This window comes from Pseudorasbora parva, chromosome 3 (assembly GCF_024679245.1).
Source record: "Pseudorasbora parva isolate DD20220531a chromosome 3, ASM2467924v1, whole genome shotgun sequence".
In the NCBI taxonomy this organism is placed as follows: domain Eukaryota; kingdom Metazoa; phylum Chordata; class Actinopteri; order Cypriniformes; family Gobionidae; genus Pseudorasbora; species Pseudorasbora parva.
This window is the reverse complement of record NC_090174.1, coordinates 6,875,023-6,887,802: the sequence shown is the minus strand read 5'-3', so window position 1 is coordinate 6,887,802 and position 12,780 is coordinate 6,875,023. Positions and strand designations below refer to the sequence as shown.

The 12,780-nt window shown below is 39.1% G+C and overlaps 1 protein-coding gene across 4 annotated transcripts in view; it reads right to left on the bottom strand.

Annotated features, from left to right (window-relative positions):
- The window catches only part of clip1a (CAP-GLY domain containing linker protein 1a), a 57,919-nt gene extending 49,933 nt beyond the window's left edge, over positions 1-7,986 (bottom strand). For 3 of the 4 annotated variants that reach the window (XM_067437709.1, XM_067437712.1, XM_067437713.1), the window contains exons 1-3: positions 7,829-7,986; positions 2,266-2,493; positions 121-620 (exon numbers count right to left, since the gene is read on the bottom strand). In XM_067437709.1, the coding sequence (XP_067293810.1) occupies positions 121-620; positions 2,266-2,356 (591 nt within the window). In that variant the 5' untranslated portion in view covers positions 2,357-2,493; positions 7,829-7,986. The remainder of the gene's footprint in view (positions 1-120; positions 621-2,265; positions 2,494-7,828) is intronic. The other variant, XM_067437711.1, reaches the window with a different exon arrangement.
- Between the last annotated feature and the right edge of the window lie 4,794 nt (positions 7,987-12,780).

Here is a 12,780-nt window from a genome sequence, read left to right as displayed (position 1 = left end):
TAATACACAACAATTTACACTCACCATTATGGAGAACCCGATGATGTTTTGACTGACCCTCTTGAGAACCTTGAATTATCCTAACTGGACACACAATAATGTAAATCACAACACACTCACCAGCACTCGATCATTAATCTTCAGCTCCCGATCGCCTTTCTTCACTGAACCGGACTCTGACAGATTGGACACCGATTCACTTTTCGACCGCACCAGATCTGAGGCAGGCGCAGCTGTTTTAGTGGGCGTGGCTGGTTTCTTGGTGGAAGCCGATACTGATGCATTAGATGGGGTCGGTGACGCAGCACGAGACGGAGGGGCCGTCGTCGTCTCATCCGCCTCCCCTTCAGTGCTTGAAAGCTTGGAGGGACGTGTGAAAATACCCTTTAATGCTTCACACTGAAAATAACGCACACCAGACACCGATCCATCATTTTTCCCAATTGGCTCATCAAGCACAATGCCGGCCCATTGGCCCGGAGCAAACTGGGTCTCTCCTAAAAACTGAACGACGCCCGGCTTGTTGCCATTGACCCAGACACGATCCCCGACCTTGAACTGCTCGCCAGCATCTTGGGCTTCGGCTGAGGATTTGTCACTTTGAGTTGGTTTAGAAGCACCTGTTCCAAAGGAAGAAAATAGATAGGCTTTACTGCACTTACTACTTCTACAGCATGCAGTATCAGTATGTAGACTGTGTGAGTGATTTGATCAAATTGGTATTCATTTGATAAATAACACTGAATCGTCACATTATATATATGCATCTGAAATCACATAGTTGCCTACTCTATAGTAGGTGAAAAACGGTATGTGACAAGAGTATTATGTCCAAATTCACTCCAAACTACTCATTCAAATTCATTCAACTGTCAATTTATTTAATTCACTAATTGCAATCATTAATTAAACCAGTCAACTGGAATGCATAATTTAAATGATGGAAAGAATAAAACATTTAAACAGATTTAACGGCCCTCATGTTTACTCAAAAAGCCCATTAAACATTAATTTAATAACCCTTCATTTTCTTTGACAGCCGAAAGACTTCACTTAAATGAACTAAATGTTGACTTTAACATTCAACTAAATTGTGTAATGTGTTACATTAAATTTACAATACAACATAACGCTTATGGTTTCACTTTCTTTTTCCAATTGTAATTCCTACACAGTAGAGCTGGGACAATAAATCTATGCATCGGGAATCGAGAAATGATTTTTGTATTGATTCTGAGATTTACCAAATACATCGCGATTCTCTCTTGAGATCGATTTAGAGCTTAGAAACAGCCATACTCTGCTTGCTTCCAATTCCTTACACACAGACCACTTGAATCGTCTATAAAATAATCAATCATAAAGTTCAAAAAGGTTGAAGTGAATTTCAAGAGTGTTTGCATAGGGCCGTTTACATTAATCTAGTCCTAAAAGCATTTTGAGGTGCAAGTACATTCTCAGACTCAGCTGAACGTTCAAGCGTTTTTCTTCATGAGCATTTGAGCGTAAGGTTAAAAACTAGCCTAGAGTGTCATCTACTGTTAAAAAATAAGCTCAGAATCGATTCCAGAGAGAATCGCGATTTGCGATACATTCAGTATATCTCATAGCTTAGAAATCTAGACGCACCCTAGCGGCAGCAAATCTAATTTGCCGCGAGTGTCGTCTAGCAACTGTCAATACCCTTCTGAGCTGTAAACTCTGGTCGGGCCAATCACATGGTGTATAGAGTCGGTAGGCAGGGCTTAACATAATGACGGCAAAGTTGCGCTTGCGTGCTTCTAGTAAACACAGAAACTGGCGAACAGCGGCCTTTCGAATCAGCTTTGGCCGCGACTCAGGAAGACTTGGAGTTAAGCTTTCCTCTGAGAAAAGAACAAAGAGCGGCACTGAAGTCATTCTTAAGAAGGGAAGATGTGTTCGAAGTTTTGCAGACCGGATACGGCGAAAGTTTAATCTGTCAACGAGCTCTGCTTCACCTTCATTGCTCTGGTTGGTTGTAGTGCTATTCTACCGAGGGAGTTTGAAAGACAACCGTTTATCCCGCCCCTCGGATTGAGCCATCAATGGTGAGTTTCCAGACCAAACATCTTGATGTGGGACTGGCTTGTCAGGCTATATATCTCAGAAATGATCCACGAATCGTGATTTATTGTTCCAGCCCTATTACATTGCAGAATATCCCATTCCTAACATACCCATTCACTAATAGACTACATTAGAAAGTTTACGATAATATTATTACACATGATAAAAAGCCCTTACCAGCAGAAGTAGTTGTCTTTGTGACCCCAGCATTGCCTGGTCTACCAATCTTGCTGGGCGCTTTGAGTCCACTGGGTTTTGATGTGCTCATTGTTCCTCTGAAACTGCTGTCTGTCTATACTTGCACTTTTCCTCTCCAACAAACATTGACTGTTGAGGTTGGAGCACCAGTGTAGGAAAAAAAAGAAATAAAAAATAAGTGAGGGAGAAAGGTGTGCAGCGATGTCTCTGGAAAGAATGAAAAGAGAAACACGTCAGCCTGTTTAGTGCAGGAGTATGTCTTGCTTTTTGCCATTTCAGTAACAGTGTGTTCATGCAACACATGGTTTCATTGGTAAAGTCTATTTCACACTGCACACATAAGCAATATGTAACAGCAGGCTTCCGTTTTTGAGCTTGTACAGAAAATAAAGTGAGTGACGGAGGTTCTTTGCTCACCCTCTGAATACAATATTCCCAATTTAAACATGTTTGTTTTTCATGCTGCAATGGCCATGTATAAACTGCAAAGTTTCAGGAGTGATAAACATTTAAATAACAATTGTAAATGATAAATGTAAATGAAAACAGCTCGTGTGAAGCAGCATTTACTGTGATCGGAGATTTGATTTCACTTTTTTAACTTTAGTTAGTGTGTAATGTTGCTGCTTGAGCATGAACAGAATCTGCAAAGAAACAGCGCTGAAAGTTCAATGCAAACGGAGATATTGTCTTTTAAAGTTACGGCAGTTAATTGCCCATAAAAACGGCCTGTTTGGACTACAACAAGCTTCTTCCCGGGTTGGTGACATCATAAAGCCTTCCTAGTCACCGTAGATGTGACTTCTGCCTGTAATGGTGAGGGGCGTGGCGTTTCCGGACAACCTGTGCTTGGCACTTCAGCCAATAAAAATACAGGAAACCACATTTGGCCATCTAACCCATAGACATCATATACGTAGACGCCCCATGATGTGCTGGAGCGTGATCCAGCGTCGCCGCCATATTGGTTGGGTCTCTCCACTCAACGCTAGCATTCAGAGTCAATGGAGAGCGAGCAATTATGCCTGTATTTTATGCAGCTTATGGTTGCAATAACGCAATATTGATACCAGATCGCATGGGATTACATTTCACAAGTAAGATTGAACAATAATTTAGGTTATTTTACAATTTATACATCATTATCATTTCATGCTTGTGTCATTTGTGGTGTCTGTAGGCCCATTTCACAAAGTAAGGCTGCAACACATCGCAAAATTAACTACCCTGGAGTTACAGAGTGCAAGCATACGCAAGAAGCTGTGCAAAACAGTTCTTTTTAAAGGATTTTAGCTTCCCAGTCCCAGTTGCAAGCCTGACAGGGTAATGTAAGATGCTGGAATGACCTGGAATTATAACGTTTACTTTAGGCCTTTACAAAAATAATAATTCTGAGCTGGTACAGTATATATGGGAGCTTGTATGTGTTACAGAAGGTGAGTGTGTGTGTGTGTGTGTGTTTGTGTGTGTGTGTGTGTGTGTGTGTGTGTGTGTGTGAGCGTGCGTGCGTACGTGCGTGTGTGCGAGTGAGTGAGTGTGTGTGTGTGAGAGAGAAATAAATCTAAGTGAAAAATCAAACTTGTTTCTTTATTAAAATATAAATTTCATAAATGTATACATTTATCAATATGCCTGTGTGAGTGTGTGAGAGAAATAAATTCAAATTAACAATCAAACTGGTTTCTTTATTAAAATATAAAATTCATTCATTCATACATTTATTAATATGTCATAGTCTACCATATGTCTTAGTTAAAGCTCGTAATACAAAGTCTTTCTACATGAAAGCAGAATTTGTCAATGTGTGACAGCGTCTTGTATCATAACTAAGTCTCTGCAGTTTGTAACAAACCAAACCGTGTGAAAATCTGGTAAAAACTCGGGGAGTTATGATCATTGTTGTTGAGAATACATCTTCCCCAGTAGAAATAAATGCGGGGGGCGGCGCATTGGGGACCCATCCAAGATGGCGCCGCGCTGATACGTCCGCTCCAATAGGCAGCGTAAGTCTATGGCGCGTCTACGGATATTATGTCTATGATCTAACCAATCTAAGACCATTACGTTTTTCGGAAGGATGGGCTTCATAGAAGCAGGAAGCAAACGAGCCGTTCAAAGGACAGTGGAGACAGTGGTGTAGAATAAAGGTCAAATATAAGAAAAATATGGCGTTAAAAAAAAAAAAGTATTAAGACTGTGCCCCATAAACACAACCAAGCCTAGAAAAAAAACACGGAACCACCCCTTTTTAAAATGGCGTCTCAAAAACTTGCCACTCGTGTGAGATACTGCAAAAAACACGAGATGCGAGCTTGGCAGTCATAGCCGTCCATATAACATGTTTATATATAGAAAAAAAATGGAAATGTTGTGCAGTGAAAAGGGTTTTTTCTTTTTTATAGCGTTAATCGTGATAGCCCTAATTACTACTTGACCTTTCTAGTTGAATGTATAACTCTGAAAGAATGTATAACTGTTGTGAGAAAGGGATAATTGCAGGAGTAATGGGGACGCCAAAAGGAAGGGAGTGCCGAAATGTGCAATGCTACAACAGAGACTAGCCCTACCCCACACCATAACAGGCAGCTTTCACAACCACGTGCCCATTGTGGATGCGCTCTTATCAACAATGCTGAAGTACGGACAACCAAAGCACAAAGAATTTACAACTTCCTATTACAATAGGGTTCTCATTATAATGATGGCGTTGCACTTAAATATACTTTCATTATCAAAGTGATTCCAGGTATCACTGCCAGCTTTCAAAGCCAAAGTTTCACTTTAGTTCTTGTTTTAGTCGCATGGCTTTCCATTCACCCGTCATTTATCACCATCAGAGGGGCAAAGAATGGATTAGAGTAATTGGAATGTGTAAAGTAATTGGATTTGATCCATAACAGGGACCAGATTTTTTTTTTTTTTTTACAGATCTCACCAAATGTAACATTCACATACATTTAATCCTAAATAATCCATCTAATCCATTTACTGGCAAACGTCCTCCTGAATGATTATTAGACTCTTGCTGGTAAAAGATGGATTGTGGACCTGAAAAAATGTTTTCTGGGATCTAGTGTGGATCAAATCCAATGAGCCGTTTGTGTTTTTGTATTCACCACCATTTTGTTTTTTGCTCCACTGTTGGCCATAAACAAGGCAGATGAGTGCAAGAAAAACAGCACAAATGAAACCCAAAAAAGGTTTCCATTCAAACCAATGCAAATGTTGTATCACTTTATTTACAAAAGAGGTCTAAACCACTACTGTACATTTCAGCAATACAACAAGACAGTAATTCAGAAAAATATCCTCAATACAGGACTGTAGATCAGTATGTGGCATGAAATTTTGGTGAGCAGATATAATACTTTCCTTTAACTTACATTTCCCTTACCCCAAGTCAGACACTTTAACACTGGGGTTTAAAATACAATTAATATTCACTGATATTATAAACTAAACTGCATTGTCGTTACAGTGTTCAGGATGAGAACATAAATTGAACTGAAATGAGATAATGACAACTTTGCAACATCAACACGGTTACGAACTGAACTGATTCAACATTGAATTGAGCAGAACAATGACACATTGTCCTTCTGTAGAGCTGCTTATAGCTGAATTCAATTCGTTTCATAATTGATGAACTTTGCAACATTGACACTGTAATTGAGCTAAATTTAAACAACATTGAACTAAATGTCGAGCTCAAATGTTATTGGCAGGGCTGAGTTCGGCTGGCAACAAGGCTATTAAAAATAAAGCATTCTGTGTAGAATTCAAACAGGTCTGATTCGTTTCGTGGACTACATCGATGCATATGAGCCACTCTGTGATATTGTGTATCTGGACCGGAGCTTTGTGTGTGTGTGTGTGTGTGTGTGTGTGTTGTGTTTATGGGGTGGAAACGCCACGCCCCTTACCATTACGGGCAGAAGTCACATCTGCGGTGAATAGCAAGGGTTTATGATGTCACCAACCCGGGAAGATGCTCGTTGTAGTCCAAACCGGCCGTTTTTGTAGGCAATAAACTGCCATAACTTTAAAAGACAATATCTCCGTTTGGATTGAACTTTCAGCGCTGTTTCTTTGCAGATACTGTTTACGCTCAAGCAGCAACATTACACACTAACTAAAGTTAAAATAGTGAAATCCCATGCAACCACCCCTTTTACATTTTCTGAATTGTTCCCTATTCACAACATAATTCACTATGCACCATAAAAAACTATTTAAAAAGTAAATGTGTGAACAAGTGACTGATTTCAGTAAGAGCTTCAGCTTCTGTTTGCAATATAGTGGGCGGAGCTTCAGACTCTTGAGAGCATTGGATTGGACAGAAAATCTGATGAGAAGCTGAATGCTTAAATGCTTATATCTTTTAATAACGAATTGTGTCAGTGTGTTGGAGCACACTAGCTTATGACAGTAAGGCTAATGTATTTATACTAAAAAACTTCGATTTTGGTTTCAAGGGGACTTTAAACCTAACCATACATCCCCTATCCCACCTCAACAGCAGCACAAGTGTTTTGCACAACTGTATTTTTTTCCAAAGTCAAATAGTAAAAAAAAAACAAAAAACAAAAACAACAACAACAACAACAAACTTCAATAAAGCCTAGAAACGTTTAACAGATGAACGACTTCAAATGAGCATGAGTCTTGACACTTTATGAAAACAAGCTCCCGGTTAAACACTGAAAAAACAAGAGAAGCAGTTCCAAAACTTGAAAGGCCATTAACAAAATTCAATCTTGTACATGTTGACATGCTGCAGCGCACAGTTTACAAAACTCCATCAAATACAATATTTCATTGGCATAAAATCTAGCGCAGCGTGTAAACATCCAGGCGCCACATCTGGAGCTTCAAAATCTGAGCCGATTTACGCCAGAGCTTGAAAAGTTACCAAATCTGGTTTAGGATATCAACCAAAACAACAACACAACATGAAGAACAGCATATCATTTACAAAACCTGAAAATAAACTATATTGGGTAGATGACGAATACGTAAAGGTTTACACCTTAACGGCCAAAGGAGTAGTTTTAATGAGTAAGTTTTCAAAGATCATAACAAAACAAGTTCAAAACAACCCTCAGAAAACAAGTTTACAAACCGACGTAACACTAAATGATTTAAATGATATATTTGGGCGTCATTTGACTTTCCCCCTTCAAGTACACGCAAGTTCCAGTGCGCAATGAACATGGAGAAAGTTCACTAGACCTTATGACGACTTTCCGCAATGTCACATCTTGACTAACCGAACCAAAATAGAGAACCGCGTTCAATAACACCGCAGAGCTATTCAGAGCACATCCACGGCCAAACGCGTTTTAACCGCAGCCTCTGTTGGCAAAAAAACAGCTGATGACAAACACGGGTAAGGTTAGCGAGCGGTGTGAGGGCCGAGGAGAAGCAACCTGTATTAGATGGGAAATTCTGACTTAGCAACTTCCGATGGAAAAAATGCGATCTCCTCGAGATCCACGACACCGACTGACCAGAGCTCTTAACCCGGCGATCGCGTGCTCACCTGCTTTATTTTCTGGCTGCGAAACGCTATCAAAGATGATTTCTCTTCAGTCCACTTAGCTTGACGCCTGCGTTGGTTAAGGATTTAACCTGGTGCGTTCAAGCACCCACTTCAGTAGTGACACGAGTGGCGTAATGACGCAATGACGCCCCGCCCGTTCATAGCCAACGGGAGGCGGGAAGATGAAAAAGCAAACACGGTCAGTCGGCCGAACACGTTGAGATGTAGTAGATATCAAACAAACCGACACATAATGTGAATAAAAGTGTGTGCAATCCAAGACTAAAACCAGTTAAAGTCTTAGAAGAGATGTAGCCTATCCATTCAAAGCTATTTGAGTCATGATGGTGACTTTGAGAATATGTGAGTATTTACGAACACTGTAAAAAAAAAAAATGTTGGTTTTTGTTGGTTTAACTTAAAAAAGTAAGTAACCTGGTTGCCTTAAAATTTTGAGTTTATTGAAATTAAAAATTTGAGTTGATACATTGAAGGAAATTTGTTTAATAAATAGAAACTCGAAATATTTTTGTATCTGAACCACATAAAAAATTGGATAAATCATGAAAATAGCACAATTTGGCATGTTTCACTGCGTCATCAGAAATAAAACACACGCAATTACCCAATATGTTTACAAAATCTTTAATAATATTTTAATAAAGGTTGTCGAATCTCAAAAAAATGTTCATTGTATTTACTCAAAATTTTAATTTCAATAAACTCAAAATTTTAAGGCAACCAGGTAACTTTTTTTCTAAATATTTTTTTACAGTGAAGGCTTTAGACAAAATATGATCTATATGAATGCTAGATGTTTTGAAAAGGTCTGTTAGAGAGAGAGAAAAACACAAAAAACATAACATTAAGTAAAGTAGGCTAGCTACTTAATTGAATGGGTGAAAGTTTTTATCCAAAGAGATGGGCTATTTTAATATAATTTCTGTTTTAATTTTAGTTAAGGTAATATAATTTTTATGTTTTACTAAGCTTCTGTTTTAGTTTATTATAGTTAACAATAATAACCAGTGATTAATAGATTCTAAAATAAAAGTATGTGTTTATATAATATATGTGTAAATATTATAACACTGATTATCTCTTCATCACCACACCTGTTGGGTGGGATATATTAGGCAGCAAGTGAACATTTTGCCCTTCAAGTTGATGGCTGAATCCAAAATCACCCCCTAAACCTCTCGTTCACTATTCCCTACTTTAGTTCACTTGATGGAGTGAATGAAAACAAGTGAGTGAATTCGGACAGCTGTTATGTGTACATCGGTGTGAGATTGAATGAGTGCACTCAATAACGTACACTGTGGTTTCGGAAACCCCTACAAATGGCTGTCCCCTCCTAAGGGTATAGGGTTCGAATTTCGGATTCAGCCGATGTGTTAGAAGTAGGAAAAACGGGCAAGTGTAAGGATATGAGCACGTTTGTCAAGGGCCAAATTGTGATGGCTAGACGACTGGGTCAGAGCATCTCCAAAACTGCAGCTCTTGTGGGGTGTTCCCGGTCTGTAGTGGTCAGTGTCTATCAAAAGTGCTCCAAGGAATGAACAATGGTGAACAGGCGACAGGGTCAAGGGCGGCCAAGGCTCATTGATGCTCAATGAAGGCTGGCCCGTGTGATCCGAAAAAATAGCACCCGCAAGGACCGGACGGGCCACCCCAGCTTCAGAACTCTCGGTCGCCACACAAGAATGCACAACCCATCCAGACAGTCATGGCTTGTCACGAGGTAAGATCTTCATTTCCACAAAGATTACTTGTAGTTATGTACAGTATTATAATGTAAAACAGAACAAAGTAACAAAAGACATGTGGGTAGTAATTTGATTCTCGATAAAAGAGAGCAGGTATGAAGTTTAAGGTAATAATCAGACATCCTTTCCATCTTTTACCACAGAATGCTGCCATTTCATTGGCTTATGTCCCCATACACCCAAGAAGACCCTCTGGAACAAAGCAGAAATATGAACAGTGGCGCCACGTGGCTTAATAAACATGCAGCAATTTGACTTTTCATCAAAGGGAGCAGGCGTAAAGTTAATAATCAGACATCTGCCTTGTCTTCCAGCACAGAATGCTGAAATTTAGTTTTCTTTTGCCAGCAAGGTGACGCAAAGCAGCGGCTTCAGCTGCACAAACCATTCCCTGGTGTAAGGTACTACATTTTGATTTAGACTGAAGATTTTGCTTATGCTGTCAAATCTGTACTACTGTAAGTGTATTGTATTTAGACAGTATGATGAGTTACACCGCTCTGACCCCCGAACCCCCATTCTACCACGATTTAAGTATATAGAATGATATTAAGTATCTACAAGTACTTTAGGGTTAGGATAAGGAATGGGGGTTGGTTTACTTTAGGGTTAGTTGCATGTAATTATGCATAATGTATAGTTATTACTACAGTAGCTAATTGTAGCATGTTTAACAAGGACACTGTAAAATAAAGTGTTACCAAAAATAGTTTGGCCCTTTAAGGCCTAGATAAACTCTATTTATAGTTATTTTTCGGTCTTCACACAGGGGTAAAAAGATGTTCAAAATACAAACATCCTGACACCATGCACATTTAGATGAATAAAAATGTGTGATGTGCAGTTTTATCTCAATTACAAATACACAATTAAAAATTATAGAGGTGTGAAAACAGCAGTTAAGAAGGCATCTGATCAGGGCAACAAAGATACACTATATTGCCAAAAGTTTTAGGACATCTGCCTTTACATGCTCATTAGTATGGAGTTGGCCCACACTTTGCAGCTATAACAGCTTCAACTCTTCTGGAAAGGCTTTCCACAAGGTTTAGGAGTGTTTTGGGGGAATTTTCAAGCATTCAAGAAGCAAAGGGGCCAAGCCCAACCTCTGAAAAAAACCCCGCAAACCATTAAAAAAAACCTCCACCAAACTTGGCACAATGCAATCAGGCAAGTACCGTTCTCCTGGCAAATGCCAAACCCAGACTCGTCCATCACATTGCCAGACAGAGAAGCATGATTGGCCACTCCAGGACATGTCTCCACTGCTCTAGAGTTCAGTGGCGACGAGCTTTACACTACTACACTACTACTACATCCGACACTTTGCATTGCATTTGGTGAATTAAATGCTTGGATGAGCTGCTCGGCCATGAAAACCCATTCCATGAAGCTCTCTACGGCCCGTTCTTGAGCTAATCTGAAGGCCACAAGAAGTTTGGAGCTCTGTATCTATTGACTCTGTAGAAAGTTGGCGTCTTCTGTGCACCTCAACATGCGCTGACCCCGCTCTGTGATTTTATGTGGCCTATACCGCTTCATGACTGAGTTGCTGTTGTTCCCAATTATTTCCACTTTGTTATAATACCACTAACAGTTGAATGTGGAATATTTAGTAGTTTTGCCATCTCTGCAATAAATCCATTTGTGAAATTTCCTATCATGGTACCCCGCTTGAATTCACTGAGCTCCTGAGATCGCGACCCATTCTATCACAGATGTTTGTTGAAGTGTCTGCATGCCTAGTACTTGATTTTATACACCTGTGGCCATGGATGTGATTGGAACACCTGAATTCAAACTTTGTTTTGGCTCTATTTTCTTCTAAATTATGTAATTGCTTTTTTTTTTTATTAAGCATTCAGTTTTCAAGAAAAGTTAACTCGAACTTTAAAAAAATTTTTTTTTATATATATATCATAAATTATTAATCGCGTTCTGGGAAGTGGAAATTTTACAAACTGAACTAACTTGTCCATGTCATATAAAGGACAAATTGTCCAATATTTTAAGACTTGACCTTGCCAAACAGGGATGAGGATTATTTACAGTAATTCCGAGAGCACGTGAATGCAGCCTTATTCATGATACAGCACTAGCCTCAAGTACCTTATTACTTTTATAAAACCACACAATACAATTTTGTTACCACACAATACAAATATTGAAGCCAAAAAATATGTACCAATGCAACTTCCATTCAGTAAATTCACTAATAGCCTTCCTTGCAATTGTTTTGCATACATTGTCGTACATTGCCGCAGGGGGCGGCAGTGGCTCATGTAGGTTGTCTACAAACCAGAAGGTTGGTGGTTCAATCCCCAGTTCCACCTGACCAAGTGTCGAAGTGTCCATGAGCAAGACACCTAACCCCAGCTGCTCCCGACGAGCTGGATGGCGCCCTACATGGCTGACATCGCCGTCGGTGTATGAATGGGTGAATGTGAGGCAAAATGTAAAGCGCTTTGGATAAAAGCGCAATATAAATGCAGTCCATTTACCATTCCATTTACATTGTGCAAAAAGACCAAGACAAATCAAAACAGTTTCAAAAGCAAAGAATATTAATAAAAACCAAAACCCTCTGGATGCCTTTATACCTTTCTATGTAAACGTATTATTACAAAATAGTAAAATACAACCACATTAAGTAAATGCCTTTCACAATTTTAATGCACTTATTTTGCGTCGAGTGGTTATTTGCCTGCACATTATGCATTAAAATAGTGTAATGCACAGCCGTGGATTTGATTATCCCACTTACCATGGTCACCTGCCAATACTGAGATATTAAAGCTGTTATTGATGTTAGTATGGTCGCACGGTATACCAGTACTAGAGTAGTATCACGATACTAAAGCTTCAAAATACTGGCGATGCCTGTTTGTTTCTAGACTGTAACACTCTGCGGGTGTTTCATTTCAGAATTAATTCGTAATTGTGAATAATTTGGGTGAGTCAATGATTCCCTTGCTTCGTTTCCTCTTGGTTATAAGTTTACATTTAAAAGTAGGCCTATTATTTAATTGATTCACCACAATAAATCATGCAATTTGTTTACAGACTTTTTGCTATAGCCAATTATTCATTCTCATTAATGAAGTATTCAGTGGAAAATTTAATCTAGTTGTTTTCAATTATCTATGGATTTATAAAAATGTTTCTTTTGTAAATTGTAATTAT